At 36.6% G+C, this 21,376-nt stretch overlaps 2 protein-coding genes across 2 annotated transcripts in view; both read left to right on the forward strand.

Moving 5' to 3' along the window:
* LOC140155190 (triple functional domain protein-like) overlaps positions 1-8,939 on the forward strand; it is a 324,171-nt gene extending 315,232 nt beyond the window's left edge. Inside the window, 1 exon segment of the mRNA XM_072177934.1 lies at positions 8,820-8,939. The gene's annotated coding sequence lies outside the window, so the exon portion shown is untranslated.
* LOC140154438 (kalirin-like) lies at positions 8,863-21,126 on the forward strand. The gene is made up of 13 exons (XM_072177004.1): positions 8,863-9,012; positions 10,036-10,063; positions 10,965-11,249; positions 12,357-12,488; positions 13,226-13,399; positions 14,007-14,088; positions 14,662-14,862; positions 15,305-15,443; positions 16,215-16,390; positions 17,439-17,465; positions 18,292-18,444; positions 20,229-20,364; positions 21,061-21,126. Exons 1-13 carry the CDS (start codon positions 8,863-8,865, stop codon positions 21,124-21,126), a joined length of 1,749 nt encoding a protein of 582 aa, XP_072033105.1.
* The last annotated feature ends 250 nt before the right edge of the window (positions 21,127-21,376 follow it).

Consider the following 21,376-nt stretch of genomic DNA (forward strand, 5'->3'; position numbering starts at 1 on the left):
GTTAACCCCATTTGAAATTCACACTCCTTGTGTGGAAGGTTAAGGTCATATCTTCCATAGGGGGTGTAAGGATTTCAACTCAAATAACCTAATATTAGTGAAATCCACCCAGATCAGGCAATTGTTTACTTTCAGAGCATGAATCCTAAATGAAACCTCTTAATGTGTCTACTTTGGGACACCGGGCAGGGGATTAGAATTGATATCGTTCTGCTCTGCCTGAATAGAAAAATTTATTGATATGACGGTAGGTAATAAATTAATGTTGTACTTGGAGTGTTGTGTATTTGTACATATGTAATGGTTGTAGTAGTTGGTAGATTCAGTTTATGTTGAATATTCAAGATGATCAAATATAGGGAACTGGCAGTAGTACTGAATGTCATTCACAATGTTAGTAAGGTGCATAAGCATCATGCTCTGCAACATAAAAGCATTCAAACATTACATAGGGATGAAAACAAAACTTGACTGTCGACCGCCGGTGTTGTGCAGTTCCGTCCAGATGGAGCTGGTTTGTATTGTTCCAAACAAATGGAACAAGGTTCAACCGCTGGTAACCGCTGGTCAACCGGCAGTCAGGTTTTGATTTCATCCCATACTTCTAATAATGATGTTGATAGATAAAACAGCACAATCCTAATTCTATAGACCTTACTCGAATATAAGTTGGATTTTATATTCAGTCAATGTTTCATCCGAATCTGACTGATTTAAGTTTTAAAAAATAGTTCTGTATATTTCTGGAATTGGGAGTAGGGTACTAGATCAAGTAAATGATACTTTTGGGATTTTAACATCTCAATACTTGGGAGAAGAAATGCATAGCACAGAGCTAACATGCAAACAACTATTTCACTTGTGAACAAAACATGCATACACCAGAGTAAAAAACATTGGACCAGACCCCAGACCTTTTCCAGTAAAAATCCATGCGCCCCGTATGGAAGACATGACCTTAATCTTGCACACAGGGAGTGTCAAATGGAGTCAACCATTCAGGTAGCTCCACTTGAAATTCATGCTCCCTCTGTCCCTATGTGGGAGATTAAGGCCATGTCTTCCATAAAGGTGTAAGGATTTCAACTGGAACAACCTAAGACGAGCCTGGTGCGCTAAAGTAACATTTCAATCTCAATTTTGCAGAACAATGACTTGTTTTGATTCACAATAATGTGGGAAAATTACCTTTTGACTTGAAATATGTATTTTCAGTTCATGAGTTACCAATTGGATTTTTATTGAAAAGAACTGGGTACAATAACCAGAACCAGAATCCAAACCAAAGGTCCAAAAATTCCACTTCCAAGCCTTTATTTTAATACACATAAATTGTACTTTTTCAAGCCACTATATCTGCTCTTCATGTTGGAACAATTTGTGTGCCTTTGGATCAAGCATTTCTCATTTAATGCATATCCACTTTGCAAAATCTCCTTTGTTTGTTGCTCCAGTCTTTTTTTGTAGGACCGCTTGGGCCTATGGAAAATCCAGAGACTGAATCCATGCAAAATGTATAAGCTAATAAAGCCTATAAGAAACATGCTGCACACATTTTTCTTTGGCATTTGTATTCCCGGGTTATTTTTTATTTTGTTTATTTTGGTATTTTTTATGGAAATAAAGAAGTGGCACTATTGATGGGCAACTTTAAATGGGTAAAATACAACATCTGCTAGTCCACAATAAACCTTGAGCCCTGCTGCCTACAAAATACCTTACCCAAGACCCTATTGACATTATGCAAAAGTTGTATTTTGATTTTGATAAATAGAAAAGCAAAAATTAATTTGACCATTTCTCACCTCAAGATTTGTAATGACGCCACTGTGTGCGGGTTGCGTAGCCTTGGAACAATTGCCGCATAATATGCTTGTTTATAAAGGTGGCACAATCGTTAAGCTCTCTCATACACCAACCCATTTCGACATCACTGATCTTTTCCTGTAAACTTTTGATGAGCGTATTCTCATCGTACATCGCATATTTACTGCTTGAAACGCGCTTGTCTGTGATTGGCTGCTGGGGCAATCTGCTGTGGCAAAGTGGAAATTAATGAATGAACTTTGTGCTGTACGTGTTGTTAGCTCCGCCACAGCAAAATATACCAATCTGGAGGTGAGAAGCAGAATAGCAGACGATGCATTTCGATAGAGTTAAAGTAGAATTTGATATGAACCCAATCAAAATGGGCTATTCCAGTTGATATCCATACACCCCCTATGGAAGATATTACCTTAAATCTCCAACACAGGGGGTGTACATTTCAAATGGAGTTGCTGATTCGGTTAACCCCATTTGCAATCCACTCTCCCTGTGTGGTAGATTAAGGTCATGTCTTTTATAGGGGGTGTATGGTTTCAACTAGAATAATCCATCTCTGACGTTTTCATAGTGTAGACAAGGTCTTAGCTTCCATCCATGTAATTGAAACATTTATGCAGTTTAATATAGCAAAACACAAAGCTAAAAAGGTATATCTTCGCACCAGTCACTGTGAGTTGTATGGTAAATTTTCAAAACGTTCTGATGCACCTGAATGCAGGCAGTTAAATATTCTGCCAGTCGTGCAAGCTCTGAAGTTAACAGCCAAAAAAGGCCAGCCTTATGAAATATGCTAAAATGAAACTGGAAGCAATAGCCTTGCTATACGTCCTCCTGTATCCATGATTGTACCTTGTATGCCCTCCTGCATGCCAACCCAAGCAAGCCAATCACACAGGAGTAAAGTTTCTGTAGAACTTCCTTGCCCATGTTACTGGGTAACACTCAGATTAGTACGAGTATAAATTTTGAGGAGATCATTTGTTTTTTAACTCATGGGGCTGGTCATCTTTTTATAATTACCCAAACAACTGACTATGAAAGTACAGTTGATTCTTTAAAACCAATACTAATACCCTAACCCTAACTTTTATCCTGTACCCCAACTCTGTATCCTATAGTTTGTTCGGCTTAAAATTGGTGATAAAAACTGAGACTCGTAACATCGTATATTGATCTAGAATAACGTGCATGCAGTTGGGCACAACGCTTAAACGCTAGTTGTATAATGCATGATTGGTGCATGCTTGTGTGAGTTTATGCAAGTGTAAGTTGGGACTTTATTGTGATGCACACAGTAACAAAAATTGATTTTCGGCAATAAGGCCTACCATATAAGCCGAATAAACTATAGATCTAACCTCAAACCTGAATTGCAAATCATAACCAAAATGGTGGACTGTGGCTAGAGGATGAACATCTGATTAAGTGTTTATAGATATAATGGGAAACACACATTTTATTGGGGAAGAAAGGGTATGTATGGGCATAAATACATCAACAGACATAATGGGCTATTCCATTTAATATCCACACTACCCCTGTAGGAGATTTTGAAAATATTTAACACAGAGGGAGTATGTTTTTCAAATGTAATTGGTCAGGGTTTATCATTTTCATTTTAAAACCCATACTTCCACTGTATAATGGCTTTTCTTATATCTTCCACAACTGGAGTGAATATTTCAAATGGAAGTTACCCAATTGTCTATTCTATTCAAAACTCATACTCCCTCTGTGGAAGACTAAATCATCCACGGCGGTAGTGTGGATTTTAAATGGAATAGCCCAATGACATTTACATAGCAGCTGGCAGAACATTTTGTTAGCAACATTTGCTGGTCATGTTTTTTGAGGCTCGCATGTGACCTAAACCAATTTTCCTTGTATTTTGAATTCTTTTTAAAGTTACTGACTGACAAATGTAAAGTTACCTGCCTGATGCTAAAGTTACTGGCTGCAGGCTGTGGATCAATACTTATTTAGAGTGCTGCACCTCGACACCATAATAAATACATGTCTAACAAATAATAAATTGTTACTAAATTTTGCACCAGAATTTAAAAAATTGCACAAACACAACAAGTTTCTTTCAGAGAGCCTTGGGCAATGTTGTCCTCCAGCAGACTTAAAGTGGTACTATACCCTTGATAAATTTGTGACTATTTTTGCATTTTTCTCAAAAATAATAACACACTGGTAACAAAAGTTATGTATATTATAGGGGCAAGGAATCCAGTTACTACACTGGAATTTCAGTGACTCAAGACAAGCGACGTTATTTATGATAAGAAAAGAGGTACCGCTAGAATGTACCTAATTTCTTAACATATATAATGAACTACTTGTCTTGAATCACTGAAATTTCAGTGAAGTAATTGGAATCCTTGCCCCTACAATATACATAGGTTTTTTTACCAGTGTTTAGTTATTTTTTGAGAAAAAATGTAAAATTAGTCACAAAATTGATCAGGGGGTATGGTACCCCCTTAACCATCAATCAAGAGTGACATGTTTTGTGTTGAGTTGTACTAACCACACTGATACCCATTTCATTTGCTACCATGTAGTTCCTTATAGCACCTTTACTTTACCCTGCCACCCAGATCCATGCATTTTTTGGGGTGAGTATTATCACAATTTTATCTAATCTTTATATATTACCAAAGCTCTCTTTCTCAATCTTTCCATCATAAATAAATCCAAGTAAACAAACATTAATGCTATTGGGAACCATTATTAAATGGAATTCTGCATAGTGCTGAATCTAAAATCTACTTTTTGTGAAAAACTTATATAACATTCATCTTGAGGGCAGTATATTAGAGCATATTGTTGTATCAGTGCAATAACGTTGTAAATGCATTTTGGGCGAAACTAAGTTCATGGATTAAGAAAATATATGTAAATGCACACATTTTAAGCTATTTGATAAGTCCCAGAAGTAAATGAAAATGTTTAAAACAATAAATAATTAAAATTGAAACACAAAAATGCTGCAAAATCACTATAAAGTCAACAACGTTATTGCACTGACAACAATGTGTAACATCTAGAACATTGAAAGTTACTGCATATGAGTACCTGCCATTGTTATTAAAAAAAACAATGATTGTTAATTCCAAAGTTGAACCATGATACTGGTTTCATACTTCGGAGCCGCAAGCGGCTGAGCAGCAAGATGCTTGCAAACAGCAGTAGCCAAGTAGCACGCTGCTGAGCAGCAGTGGCATAACTCTAAAAGCCAATGTTGCTGCTCTGTGCTCATTGGCCAAAATTCATATCCTGGGCTCATATGTCAGAACGGCAGTGTGTCCAAGTTGACTTGAATTCAACTCGTAATGATTTGTCGCTTTTGGCAATGCGGTGGAGCGATCAATATATCGGGTTGCCACTGGTCACCGCTGGCATTGCTAAGCTGTTTGCGTATGACGTAATAGTCGTGGCAAGCAGCAGGGAAGTATGAAACAAGCATAAGAACCTTTTAAGTGTAATTGAAATAACATTTTGTATTTCAAGAATTCACAATGATTGATAACATGCAGGTGTACTGTAAGTTCCTACTGTTCATGTTGTAATCTTAATTTTAGTTTCTTTTACTTCTATGTTCACAAAGTTTGGCATGGTGCCATGACATGGCATGATTCACACCCTGTGGTACTGTACAGATAGTGTGATGCTCCCTACAAGTATTAATTAAGATTTTACTCTGGTGTAATTTGTGATGGGAAGATGAGAAGATAAGTGTATTGTCAATGGGGTATTCCAGATGAAATCCATACGCCCTGTATGGAAGACATGACCTTAATCTCTCAAATGGAGTCAACCATTCATGCTTCATCTGCCCCCTGTGCAAGATTAAGGTCATGTCTTCTATAGGGGTGTATAGATTTCAACTGGAATAGCCCAATTTGTCCATATCCCCTATGGTGGTATATCCTTCATGAAAGCAGACACAAATTAGACTATTGACAAGACTTCTTTGCATCGTTGGGCAGAAAAAACCTCTTGTGTGTCATTGGCCCCTGAACATGCTTAAAGCAAAACCTCCTTTGTAACTGGTTGACAGTTTTGTTTCATGTTCAGGGGCCACAAACACATAGGCGGTTTTCCTGCCCAACAACGAATGATTTTAACATCATAATTCTGTAAGCAGCATAATCCACGTCTTGATTATCCATATAAGCTATCTCTGGGTATGCTTCCATGAAGGTAATGCGCATATGGAATATCAGTAAGATCGTAGCAACATCATATAACACCACTGCTTGCAGGACATCAGAGGTAGTCAAGCATATGCAGTGTATGACATTGTTTCAATCCAGTCGCAATGCATTATGGGTAGTTGCCAAACTGATAATGGAATACTTTGGACAACCACAGTGATATAAAGAAGAATTTATTAGACACTAATTTTCAAATTGAAATTTGTTTGCTAACCCCATTAAAAATGGACTTCTGATTACAAAATATGAGTGATCGTCAACTTAAAAAACAAAAGTAAAACATAAGAATTATCATGTGTTTTTATCAATAACTCAAAATCAATATTAGCGACATTTGGGCTATTCCAGTTGAAATGCATACACCGTGTATGGAAGACATGACCTTAATCTTTCACACAGGGAGTGTGAATTTAAAATGGGGTTACCTGAATGAGTGACTTTATTTGAAATTCACACCCCCTGTGTCGAAGGCCATGTCTTCTATAGAGGGTGTATGGATTTTTTTCTTGAATAGCCAGGCGGCGAATGGCATGATCGAGCCGGCAACTTGTGAAACCGCCCGGCCGTATGGCATTTTCCATATACTTAATTAGTTTTGTGGGGTTCATTATCGAACCCCAACGGTTTTAGCTTGTATTTATATTATTTATTAACATAGGCCTATTTGTTTGTGATATTTCAAGCGTTTTAAAATTTCAAAATAATCCCATTCAATTACACGGTTGACGATGAAAATTTACTGAATTTAGAGAATGCACGGCGACCACCACATGGGAATAGCTCATTTCATTAGACTTAATTCCTCTTGATCATGTCTAGTAAAGTCAACAAATGGCAGAGCTTACCTTTACTTTACATAGTCCTTGGTGATCTACATTTAAGCAATTTTGTAAGATTTGCTGAGGAGGAAGCCCTCAATGTTTTTTTCAAAATTGTATACGATTGTAATGTACTTCAGTAAACACCGGCAGTAAACTAACCTTCAAAAAATCATTGTGGATAGTCATTTTAAAAGAAGAGAGATTAACAGGTGTTTCACATCAAGGGACACTTGTGACTTGCCAATGTGAGTAGTCTGAGGGTTTATTCTGGGGGCCGCAACTTAATTAGAGGTTAATAACTGCGCATCGGTTATTTGGAGGGCATTGTGAAAAATCTAAACATTTTGCCTTTGGAACCGAGGAATATCCCGAGGTCCAAAGCAAAATGTTTAGATTTTTCACAATGCCCGATATATAACCGATGCAAAGTTATTAACCTCATTCATAACCGCTCACTTTGATCTTTTAACTTTACAAAATAACACAAATGTTTCTCAAAAGTTTGTAAAAATAAACAATTTTACATCTTCCCTTTCCCCAAATCGATCAGGCTAAAACAAAACGACCAATAACAAAAAGTGCGTATCAGAATCTGTGCAAATATGGTAGCGCGCAATCCAAATACGCAGCCAGCGCTACGAAAGCAGTTCGTTGGACGCACAATACGGCGCACGCAGAAGTCAATTGTGTGCGACATTGGAACAACTACGCATTTTGCGGTCAATTGTGAGATATTAATGACCTCGATTTGCGTTCGCGTTTTCACAAATAATAAAATATGATTGGATCGCACGCATCGCGTTTATTAATGAGGTTATGAATACTCAGCCATAAATTTCAAGTTTGTACAGGCTGTATCAAAAAGATTGATACCCATCATTTGAATTATAGGACAAGACTTACGCTACATTTTTTCCTTACACTTTAATACATAAGATCCACTCATTTGTAGAGAAATATTATGGAAAGTCAAATGTCGCATAACAAGAGAAATGATGTTATCATACCAACCATTTTGATACAGCCTGTATGTGTGTGAGTTGGTAATTTAACCCAAACAAGAACACAAAGAAATAATATTGCTACCCAATTGCAGACACACCCAATGGCAGTGCCACAGGGGGAGGCCCCCCCCAGTTGGAACTCTTTCCCCCTTGTTCCCCAGTAAAAACCCAAAATTACGAAATTTCCCCCTTTTTGGTGCAAAATTTGTTGATTTTGCCCCCCAGGAAGTATGGACAGTTCTTAACATTAGATGCAATGGATAATATGTTGCATATAACATGTTGAAAATTGGTCAACTGTCAAATGTTAAGAAATCAAACCACAGTTGAAAGCTGATCTACACATAACCTCTGTGGTTGAATTTGGATCACCCTGCTGAAGATAGTAACTGAATGTAAAGGTCTGCATTTGCTTAGTACTGTACATAATATGTGTTTGGGGTTATTACATGTATGTTGCATGTAGGGGGGTTGTGTGCGTGTGATGTATGTGGGGGTGTGTGTGCGCGCTTCAACGTAAAAATTAATTGTCACGATTTGTGGCATTTTATCATATCTTTGGAGATGAGATACATGAAATATATTTGACAAAATACTGATTAAAATATTTGTATATGTGTATGTCTGTGTATGTCTGAGTATATATATGTGCACATTGTGGGGGTGTACTGTTGGGGTGTGCATGTATGTTTGTGTATATATCTGTGTGTAAAACAAATAGTGGCTGTGTATTGATTGTGTGTATATCTGTACGTTTGTGGTTGCTATTTTCGTTGCAAAGATGCAATAGTTGCTTCGTAACAAAATGAAATTTAAAATAAAAAAACTAACTTGTTTACTAATAACAAAATATATCCTTTTTTACAAGTTTTTTTCATATCTTGATTTGGTCTTTGTGCATTATTTCTAATTCAAAGCAACTAAAAATGTGTTTGACGTTACAGGAATGTAGAGAAGCGATCATCATGGCATGATACATTGAGTAGAATGCGAAGCCGATCAAGCATATCCTTACTGCGTATTCGTTCCGTGTCAGAGAGTAATCTTGGATCCAGACATGGACCTACAGGATCCAGTAGTAGCTTATCATCCAGGAGAAGCTGTAAGGAATCTGCTATAGCAAAGCTAGGTGTCAAGGTAATGCCAGAATCAAATGGGCTAGTCTATTTGAAATACACATTCCCCCTGTGGAAGATTTATCTAAAGTGTTCCACAGAGGGAGTATGGGTTTCAATTAGAATAGACAATTGGCCAACTTGTATTTGAAATGTTCATTCCAGTTGTGCAAGATATAGGTAAAGACATATGATCCTGTGCCATATACTGGGGTACACAAAAAGGTGGCTTTGTTACATTTTGATGTGCAGTTTGGATTTCTAAACACTGTCTCTTGAGTATTCCTTCACTTAGAAGATTCAATTAGGTCTTAAATTGAGGCTAATTTATTCTATATTACTCATGTTTTTATCCTGTTTTCAAATATTTTTCAATTATTTTCTTATGACGCTTTGGCATGAAATGTGCCAAGGGTGGCTGAGGATTAGGGGAGGAGGATTAGGGGAGGGATTCATATTGTAAATTTGATTTAAAAACCCCTTTAAAAATATAAAAAAAAAAAAAAAATGTCTAAATGAACTCCCAGACATCTAAACCAAGTGAATAAATACAAAAGTTCATTTAAAAGACCAATACTTGCTCAGAATGATTGTAAATGTGGAAAAAAGAGGTGGGGTTACATCCTCCCTACTTTGTGATTGTTTTTGCCCGCACTCTCTCAGTTTTTAACCGATTTCCATAAAAAAGGTGTCAAAATGCTCAGAAGGATGAACCACTTTAAATGAGATGTGTAGGTAAAATGTATGAACCATTTCATTTTTTTACTATGTAACACAAAGGTACCCCAGGTTGTGACACAGGACCATATACATGGGGTGTATGGATTTCAAAATATTTAACCCTAGCTAATTTCATTAGAAAAATATACCCCCCCTTTGTGCAGGGGTAGTGTGTTTTATAAATGGAATAGCCCATTGTATGATTTTCATGCTACAAATCCTTAAAAAAGAGGGTTATTTGTTGCCAAATATGAAAATTTAATGATATATTCAATCTGTTTTTACAGGATACTAATAAATACTATCTACATGTTCTTTTTTTCAGCTTCGAAATCCAATGTTTGCTTTTGAAGGTAAGATGCTTTATTATGCAGCTATTATGGTTCAATCACACAATGATATAATGCATTGTAAGTACTTAAACTTGTCAGAATTTATTAGCGCTTTTTTATCAAATTTAGGTTCGTAAAATTGCTTGAATGTAGCTATGGTATGTTTACATAGGTTTTTCTAATTTTGTTGAATAACAATGTGTTGCAAATCAAGAGTCAGTCATTTTGTGAGCACACAGATATCTGTTTAAAAAGTTTTTAATGCTGGTGTACACATTTTTTCACCAAAATAATAGAAGTGTAAATATGCAAATGAGATAATGTTACCCGAGCTTGATGTGTGATTAATCAAGTCTTTATACTTGATAGACAAAAAAGGTGATCTTTTGTGATTTCTTTTTTATGATTGCAATGTAATTCTTTTTTGTATGATTTCTTGTAAAAATTTTAAAAAACACCGGAACATAAAAAAAGTCTTATACTTATCCCATCTAGTAGTAACAAAACAGCATGTGAGTGTGTGAGGAGTGGGGTACAAATGATGACACATACTAGATTTTCCATCTTTAACCTTTGACCTACCGTGAAACACTCAACATCCTCGGTTCGCGGAGGTCTGCAATAGGTCGCAATTTTATGCCAAATGCATTTCAGAGATGAATACATCTGCTGTTGTGCATTCAAAATACAGGCTGCGCTTGGTGACCATATTCCATACATCCATACATCATGCACACAAAAGATATGCCATTTTGGTCCTATTACACAGTATTTCATCCACATTTTGAAAACAATACACAATGTCCGTGATTAATCGATTGCTGCCACAGGATGTTAGGGATGTATGTGTATCTGTAAGCAGATGAGTTTGTCAGAAGGTAAAGCTCCTATAATGTTATCATTTAAATCATTATCCCCACAGCTGCTCCTCAATTTATCGAGCCAATCGTTAGCCAGTGTTTGATCGAGGGCGAGACTGCTAAGCTTACCTGTCGTGCAAGCGGAAGACCCAGACCGCCTGTAATTTGGAAAGGCCCTAACAGCACTGTTCTACTTCCCAACTATCGCCTGATGATGGTAGAGGACCAGGATGGAACTCACTCATTGGAGATAACTAATTGTAATTTCAAAGATGAAGGCGAATACCAATGTGTTGCTACAAATGACGGTGGTTCAGTGTCATGTTCTGGATCACTTAGAGTCAAAGGTAAGCTTCCTGTCAATGTCTACAAATATTGTATTCATATGGTTGTCAAACTTCATATCTCAGACATGAGAGAATCTGAGATTACCAGGAATTGACCCAATTTGGTAAATCCCATAAGCCTTTGTGAATGCACCTGAGATGTCGTCATTTAGAGGTTAATAACTGCGCATCGGTTATTTGGAGGGCATTGTGAAAAATCTAAACATTTTGCCTTTGAACCGAGGAATATCCCGAGGGCGCAGCCCCGAGGGATATTCCGAGGTCCAAAGCAAAATGTTTAGATTTTTCACAATGCCCGACATTATAACCGATGCAAAGTTATTAACCTCATTCATAACCGTCACTTTGATCTTTTAACTTTACAAAATAACACAACATTTTCCTCAAAAGTTTGTAAAAATAAACAACTCTTACATCTTCCCTTTCCCAAAATCGATCAGGCTAAAACAAAACGACCAATAACAAAAGTGCGTATCAGAATCTGTGCAAATATGGTAGCGCCGCAATCCAAATACGGCAGCCAGCGCGCCAAGAGTTCGTTGGACGCACAATACGGCGCACGCAGAAGTCAATTGTGTGCGACATTGGAACAATTACGCATTTTGCGGTCAATTGTGAGATATTAATGACCTCGATTTGCGTTCGCTGGTTCGCGTTTTCACAGATAATAAAATATGATTGGATCGCACGCATCGCGTTTATTAATGAGGTTATGAATTGACGTCGGTACGCGCAGGCGCACATCATTTATCGAACATCGTTACTGCGCATTGCAAGTCGGCATAACGTCAAATGATGACATCCCAGGTGTACTCGCAAAGTGGTCGCGCGCACCAGGTGCGTACGCAGCATAATAAAGCATACTTGTGTAAATTAACATAAGCGCTCGCCAGTGACACACATTATGCAAAGCGCAACTATAGTGCAATAGCGCAACTATAGATCACCCAGAATTATAAACTTAGGTCATTCATTCATTCATCATAAATAAACAGCTGTCTTCTGTAAACTTTGATTTGAAAATGTCTATAGCCCAACAACTGTCATGGCACCTCTGTCTCCAGTTTCAAATTTTGATGCTCACATTTGATTGCATAACCCATACAGGTAAACCAGGTCCACCAGGCCGACCAATTCTTCATGAGGTTCACTCCACAGCGGTTGTTTTATATTGGGACCCACCTCAACACAGTGGTAACTGCCTTATACAAGCTTATACAGTGGAATATGCACAAAAGGGTAAGATGGAGTGAAACATTTGTTGTTGTATTTATTACTGGTTATGGTTGCATCCAACATAACAGGCAATGACCTGTATGGTTTATCTTTATATTGTAATAGGATGCATTCTACTTATTCAAGTTAATTGAAATTAAATTTTTATTTACTTATAATTTAATACTGCTTTCTGACTATCAGTCACAGCGATTAGGAGAAATCACTGGTATCCATTGTGCAAATGCTGCTGGCAACTCAGTCATGGCTATCAACTGTGATTTACGCTACTCCAAGTTGACTTGAGTTCAGGTGATAGCAATTTGATTTTGATACTGGCAGTCTAGGGATTTCAGATCGCTATTTGCGTTAGTTGCTTTTCCGATAGCGTGGCATGATGTAGATGAAAAGTACATCCCCAAATATGCTATGCTTGTAGCCATTGCTTAGTATGATACAACTATTATAGGGAATATAGCTCGTAGATAACACTATGTTGGATTTTGCAGTGATAAATTTTCGAATCAGTGTGTTTTCACGGTTGTATCACCAGCGTACGGTCAAATCGCCCTTCTACGGCATTAGGTTAGTGTGCAAGATTCTAATCTGCCACTGAGAAATCCAACATAGCATTACTCTCAATTTGAGATGAGACAAGCAATGGTTAGTAATACACAAAGCCTAGCATTTCATTGATTGCCCAAAGTGGAATGATGGAAAGTACCATCACATATTGAACTGATTCTTATTATGAATTGCAGGTAGGAGACCGGTAGTGTGGCAAGTAGCAGCCGCCTACGTTCTCACCACATTCTTTAAAGTTGAAGATCTTCCTTCAGGGCAGACGTTTTACTTCCGGGTCAGTGCTAACAATGAGATTGGACTCAGTGACCCCAGTGAACCGTCAGACGGTGCTGATCTACCTACAGACACAGGTAAAGTACTAGTATAGAAATTGTAATTGATTGAAGGGAACAAATTGTTAACCAAATCCACGCTCCCACTATGAGGGCTCAGAGAGACATTCATTTCAAAGTTGGTATGGTGGTATGAGTTAGGAGCTGAATAGTTTTGTTTGACATTTGAACATTGTTTAATACTTACGGCCATATCATACAAGCATTTGCGGTATGTGATTAAAAAATTGCTAATAATCAAACACTGGTATAGCTAGCAATGTAGCAACAATGTTACCTTCAAGTCAACTGGATAAGATTTGACGGCAGGTCATGCTAGCGATTTATCAAGCATAATTCGGCAATCGATTTCCTATAGACCACTTGATATCATTGTTTATCAACAAAGGCAAAGGACTGATCTATCGATATGCTTGAACGAACAGCTACACTGGTGTTATATTAAAAAAGGGTGATAAAGGAAGATGAGTTTTTGCTAAGGATTATGTGCAGTCACACTACAGGAAAGATTAAATTGAAGAGAAGGTTGCGATTCTGAATGCATGGAGCAGATCAATCAATTGTTGTTACACATTTTTCATTTCATATGGGACACCGTGTAATAATGTCATATATTCCCATACAGGCGATGGAGAGGGACAGGTTGCTGGGCTTTCATGGCATTACAACTTTGATTCAACATTCAGTGTACTTGGTGAACTTGGAAGGTGAGATGAAGTTAACCTTAAGAGATTATTTTCTGGTTTTAATTTTGTTTTTCATTTATCAAATTATAGTTTCTGAATTTTCTGTCGAAATACATGTTATTTCATTTGTTATTTGAAGAATTTTTTAGTTGCGTTATTGTTTTTGCCAAATTTTGGATGAGGCAACATTATCAGAAAAGAGTGTCAACAGAAACAATTAAAGGTGTGGAATTGTCAGCATTTCATGTGAAACTGAGAACTACAAGAATATTCTAGCCAAATTGTAGACAAGATTGTAGTATTTTTACTCTTATCAATTCAGTGAAATCAGTGCGCATTTCATTGGGTGCAGCTTCAAATTGCAACAACACTGGCATACACATTTAATGCCCAGCATAGATGCATTGATGTTACATTACGATAATAATGTAAGCAACAACTAAATACGTATGCACTTAAATTCAAACTTTACCAAGCACAAGGCGAAATAATATAAAGGTACACTATTTTTGTTCACATGTGTGATGTACAAATAGTCTGAATTGTCTAATATAACCCATTTGAATGCATCCAATATTTTAATTCTCACCATAGGGGGAGGTTCTCTGTTGTGAAGCAGTGCTTTGATCAGCAGCATCAGAAGGAAGTTGCAGCAAAATGCATCGGCAAGAAACACATGGGTCTAGAGCAAGTTGAGCAAGAAGTCTCCATAGTGAGAGCATTAAGCCACCCTGCTATATATGAGTTGATGAGCTGCTATGAGACACCTAAGCATTTTGTGCTCATCTTTGATTTGTAAGTATAGTGATAAGCTAAAGTTCAAAAGATTTGTCATTTCAAAATCATCAAAGATTTAATACTGGTTATTTTTGCTTGCACGTAATACCTCTGTTCGCTTACGTTTGCATTTACTGTAAAAGATGAGTTGTTGATGAACAGCAAGTCAATTGAAGAGGCTTTGTAAGGTCATCTCTTCAAAATTGCATACTTATTATTCGTTCTCTTGTTTCCACCTGCACATATAATGGATTTTGTTTGAGCTTGTTAACTCTGTAGTAGCATCCAAGAAGTAGCAAAAGTTGTAGCTGTGATTTGAACGGTGCAATGATGTGTCTTTTGATGTTTTTTAATACTTTATAAAAACTTGTTTTGTAGTTGATGTTTCTAATGAAGCTTATTCTGGTTGCAGTGGTGTTAGTGTACACATGATTGATTAATTCATTTGTTGTTTTTGCAGCATATCAAGTGGTCGACTAATGGATCATCTAATCAGTCTTGCCAAATTGACAGAACATAGGATTGCATATTATGTGTCTCAAGTGCTGGATGTGCTACACTATCTACATAATTGTGGAATTGCTCATCTAGACATTAAGGTTTGTATCCTTTAGCACAAGAGGGTGGCATAATGATTAGGGTACTCGCATTGGTCCATTCCATTTAATATCCACACTACCCCTGTGGAAGATTTTGGAAATATCTTCAACAGGGGGAGTATGAATTTCAAATGGAATGGACACATTAGGCAGCTCCATTTGAATTTCATACACCCTCTGAGAAAGATTCAACCTAAATCTTCCACAGTGGGAGGGTGAGTTTCAACAAGAGATGGTTAATGTACTCATTTTATTTGAAAGTTGTACTCCCTCTGTGGAAGATAATTCCAAAATAGCCCATTGGCTGGGGTATTGGCTTGGAGAAAAGGGTTGAATCTGTAGATGTAGACAACCCATTTGTACTCATTATTTTTCAATTTGTTTACCTGAGCTACTGTTGGTAATATAAAGCATTAAATAAATGTATAAAATCCAATCTTTAGACCTGAACTTCAAATTCAGTAGTTACCCAGCAAGCATGAAATGTATTACAGAAAACATTTGAAAGCTAGGTTATATAAAGGGTATAAAACTTTAATAACATTCAGAAACATTTGTGAAAACTTGCTGCAAAACAAATATTATTTAATAGTTGATCAGATATGTCAGAAAAATGTTTGCCAAAAACATTATTGTGTTTGCTGGGTAGTCATGAATTGGTTCGAACAGCATATCAGATACCATAACTACACACAGTTTCTTTTGTATCATTATAGTTCCCAGTTAACAAACCAGATGAGGTTAATATTATTATATGTCTTGTCCTTACAGCCAGAGAATCTCCTAATAGATCTGAGTAGCCTCATCCCTAGCATCAAATTGATTGACTTTGGGGATGCCGTGAATATAGCTACCAGTCAGGGTGAGCATACGTTACTAGGCAACCCAGAGTTTGCTGCTCCCGAACTTATTACCGAAGGAGATATCACAACATTCACAGATATGTGGTAAGTTTCATATTGTGGTTTATTATGGGAGTGTGTAGCAGTTGAGTTATAAACATGGCAACTAGACAGTAAATATATATGTGCCAACTTGTGCTGCCACAGCTTCATTGGGAATATTAATGCCCACATTTTTATATTTTCATTTTACAACCTTTCTGCATATAAAAAATTGCACCCACATTTTGCTAGAGACCAAGCTCATCTATCATAATGAACCAGAATGAATCTTTACCCAAAACCCTTTACCAAAGTGTCCTTCAGTGGTGTCCGACTGCTCTTCCTGATTATCGGGTAAAAAAAAACTAGGTCACTCTTTGCTACGCAGCTTGATCGGCGAATGAGGTGCTGATGTGATTATGATGTGATTCAAATAGCCAATCAGAACCCACTTCTGTGTTTACATTATAAACAGCTCCAAATCGGCAGACTACTGAAGAACCTTGCTGAAAACTATAGTAATATGTGTACATGTTTTGTGATATAATTTTTTTTCTAACATTTGTGACAGGATCTTATACATGGAATCTTGTGTTCCTTTGACATGCCTTGTCTAATGCACGGTCCATATGAGTAATATTCTGTTACTAATTAGCCAAAATTTGATGAAAATAATAGCAAGTTTTTATCTTAAAATTAGTCCCTGAAGGGGGTACTACACCCTTGCCCAATTTTGTGCCTATTTTTGCATTTTTCTCAAAAAATATAGAGCATTGATGACAAGTAAGATATGTATGTTATAGGGGCAAGGACTACAACTACTGCACTGGAAATTTTTATTTCAGCACAGACAACAGTTGTGGAGTTACAGTCCAAAAAGAGGGAAAACCAGTATTTGATCAATAAATCAATAACTACTTGCCTTGTGTTCCTGAATTTTCAGTGCAGTAGTTGTAATCCTTGCCCCTATAATATACATATCTTACTTGTCACCAATGCGCTATAATTTTTGAGAAAAACGCAAAAGAGGCACAAAATTGGCCAGGGGTGTAGTACCCCCTTAAGTGAATTTGAAATAATTAATGACTCTTTCTCTATTTCATTCCTACAGGAGTGTTGGTGTGCTCACTTATGTGCTGTAAGTTAAATTTATGTTTCTCACAACTTTTATATTCCTTCCTCAAGACAGTAAAGTAAGATCAAATTTTGTGATTGTTTCAAAAACTGCTCATTTTTGCAGGAATCTGTTATGCTTTTTTGGATTCCCTTGTGTCATTTCCTTCTATATTTTAATATACTTATCATCATTACTTTTAGAGACACAATAAAAAACAATCTAAACTACTGCCTCAAGGAAGGCATACAGGCTATAGCATGTGTGTGATTATTTTTAGATGAAATAAAAAACAAAATACAGGATACAAACTTCATTTCAAATGCAGGTCATCATGAAAATGTGATTGCTTCCTGATTGTCATGTTCACTTAAATTTTAGTTTGTTATGGTGCTATTGCTATGTGGAGGTTCAAACTCTTAGGAATTGAATACATGCTTTTTGTAAAACAATTACAAAAAAATATAATTTGGGGAAAGCATGACAAGTATATACATTGGTGTGCATGTCAAGGGGGACAAATGTCCCAGGTGTCATGTTGGAGGTGGCCAAATCGACAGAATTATAAGTACATTTCAACAAATATAGTCACTATGTGAGACTAATTAAGGCTAAAATTGATCTAGATATGATCAAATAAGTAATATTTGGGCAAATACCACGAAGAATCATTAGAGGAACAAGTAAGCTGTTCTCCTTTGAGAAGGGGTGCCATTCTGTAGCCACAAGTGCCACAAACCCTATTCATGTCCCTGATGGTATAATCCATGTACATGAGATTATGTGCTTCTGTTTCTTACATTGCAAGCAAATTTTAACAGTAACTAATGATTTATTTTCTTTGTCATAGATTAAGTGGTATTTCACCATTTTTGGATGAGAGTATTGAGGAGACCTGCATCAACATTATGAAAGTGGACTTCTGCTTCCCGGATACCTATTTCTTTAACATCAGTCGCAATGCCAAGAATTTCATTAGCAATCTACTGAAAGGAGATGCGAGGTATAAATCATCTCATGTATCAAGTATTGGTTTCCAAATTATGTTGATATTACTTAAAAATTATTAAAATTACATCAGTTTGATACCCAATCTCTAAATACAGGTTGGAGGCATATTTGAGGAATAAGCTTTATCATTTAAATCATGTTCAAGATTGTTGAATTCAAATGAAGTTAAAAATAAACCACACAAAAGCTTTGTCAAACTATGTGAGTCAGACAACCCCACAGCTATGTGAACATACATGCACCCCCACACACACCCTATTACATGTTTTCACAGACAACCATGGGCCCATATTGTGTGTGTGGTTGTTAACAGTGAAACCGTGGACCCACACATACAGACATATCATAATCCAAACATGGACTTCTGTGATATTTCACCACTAACCGTGGACCTGGTATTACACCTACGATAGAGGACCCTACTCCATATGCAAAGTCATGCAGTATAATATCACCCTCTGCCGAACGTGGACGTCCACGGTTTCACGTTGTGTGATTTTTCACTACATAAATGTGGACTCAAAGTCCATGTTTGTAGGTTAAGGCCAGAGTAATGGAAGACACATTCGTCCACGACCGAATTTGAGATTTTTTGATATTTATCAACACTAAGATGTATTCTTTCACTTGAAACTGATAAAATACAACTTGCTAATATTTATTCGTATTTTTGCTTGATTTATTTCACTCTTTTCAACTCTAAAAAGTCACATGGCTCAAGACAGCCTAGTAAATTGGCGGGAAATAATGAATCAGAAATGCGCAAATGCAAAATATTGTGATTACGCTGCTGCGATTCGCGTCAAGTGACGAGGCGCAACTCTGCTGCGTATGTCCAACGCAGTCAAGGCGCATTCGGTATGTTGTTAACGCCAGCAAATGTGGTGTAAACAAAACAAAAATTTGCTGTCAAAATGCCACTTAGATTTTTTAATTATTTTGAATTTTGGCGCACTGAAAGCAGAGATTATAGATTCATTGGTGCAAAAAGATGCATATTTAGACCATGCACCAGATACAGCTTTTACAAGTGTGAAAGTCTTACCGTTTTAAAATTTAAGGACATTTTGTGCATAATTTTGACATTTTTTTACTAAAACATCGATTTCTCAGAGTTCACTTTTGACAATATTATGCGATTTTTGTGACAAGATAACTTCGAAAAATATGCAAGCAAAGGGTAAACTTTTTGCACTATCCTTTAGAGTACATCAAAGTCTAGGGAAGGTTTTTTCATTTTTTCAAAATATTTGTTTTAAACAAAAATATATACCATTATGTGCAATTTTTAGCTTAATAGAGTGACAAAATGGCTTTTTTCACATGTTTTTTCAATATTTCAAAAGAGACAATTTCAAAAAAATTAAAAAACCTTCCCTAAGTTCATGTCTCTTCTTCATGAAAAGCTAACTTAATTTTTTTTTTACTCGAATGGATTTTTTTCTAAGTTGTCACAAAAAATTGGGGTAAAAAGTGAATTTTTGTGATTTTTTCAAAAACTTGAGATTTTTGAACAAATCTGACGTCACCATGGGATTCCTTGACTCATTTCCTTTCCAAAAATGTATAGTTTTATATACTTTGGACATACAATTCAGAAATAATGAAGCTCAAAAAGGTCCATGTTCTCTCCCATTACTCTGCCCTTAAGACAAATGCACACACACCCCACCCCATGCACATGTATCATGAAATATGTGTAACTGCCTCTTTCTTTAAACATTACAATGTCTGGGAAATAGTGACAAACATTTTTTTTTCCATCTCTCAAAATAGAGCCAGATTAACATCTCAAGGTGGTATGGATAGTCCATGGATCAAAAGTTTGAAAGGGAAATCTTTAACACGATCTGCAGGCACTGAAATTAATAAGACCAGACTTGCTGACTTCATAGAGAGAAGAAAGACACATGTAAGTATTAGTGCCTTTCAGTTTTTGTCAAGCTCACATGACAGGTTAAGACAGGGTTGGCCAACTTTATTTGATTCAGGAGGCACATTGGGTTAGCCACCCATGGGTACCATCAGTACCTCCATCTGACATCTTGACATCTTCTGAGCTCTGTTTGGCAGATAAAGCTTAGCAGTTGGAAAGACAGTGCATTGATTATCTCATATTATCGTAAATGTAGATGTTGCAAATGAGGGAACTTTGTATCACACATTCACAGAATTCAGAAATATTGAGATATGTCTGCCAAAAAATGACCCAAATTGAATATAAATATGCTGATGTATGTTCTCAATTGTAGAATTCATTTTGCCTTGCTTTGTTCGGCTTATTGACGAACATTATTCGGTTTTTGTTACTGCGCGTGTCATTTTAGTACCAACTCCTGCGCTCGTAATACAAATGTGCGCACTAGTCATGCATTATGCAAAGTGTATAATTAGCTTAGGTGCTGTGTCCAACTGTATGCACATCATTGCAATGATTCTGTATCAATCCTTGATGTTATGAGTCTTTACCAATTATAAGCAAACAAAGTATAGAAAATGATTTATATGTTGTGATTTCTGCATATGTTGTTGTGATTTCTGATATGATATGATATGATATGATAATATATAATATAGTAAAATATAATTTCTTGTTTTTAAATTTCAGAATGATATCTATATAGTTCCAAACATGATGGATCAACACATAGGAGGGAAGACATCAACTGTATAGCAGCTGTAATGCCATATATGAGTGTCTCTAGTGTAAATCTGTGCAATCACATCACAAATAAAGACTTAATCTATAGTCTATATATCTACCTTGAGTCACCGGCACTAGCTTTGAAATTCAGCATGTTCTGCGTTAGCTTAGCGTTACTTGGTGCCTGTACATACTTTTACGCGCGCGTTCAACGTACTGCATATGTACACGCAAGTAACCAAGGTAAGCCAACGCAGCACATGCTGAACTTCAAAGCTTG

This window comes from Amphiura filiformis, chromosome 6 (genome assembly GCF_039555335.1).
Source record: "Amphiura filiformis chromosome 6, Afil_fr2py, whole genome shotgun sequence".
In the NCBI taxonomy this organism is placed as follows: Eukaryota; Metazoa; Echinodermata; class Ophiuroidea; order Amphilepidida; family Amphiuridae; genus Amphiura; species Amphiura filiformis.

What these genes read in the sequence shown, in the direction of transcription:
- LOC140154438 (XM_072177004.1), top strand. Translation starts at nt 8,863, where the DNA reads ATGCGAAGCCGATCAAGCATATCCTTACTGCGTATTCGTTCCGTGTCA. An exon ending in TTTGTGCTCATCTTTGATTT is followed by an intron (nt 14,863 to 15,304) that starts GTAAGTATAGTG and finishes TTGTTTTTGCAG; the next exon opens with CATATCAAGTGGTCGACTAA. An exon ending in CTACTGAAAGGAGATGCGAG is followed by an intron (nt 18,445 to 20,228) that starts GTATAAATCATC and finishes CTCTCAAAATAG; the next exon opens with AGCCAGATTAACATCTCAAG.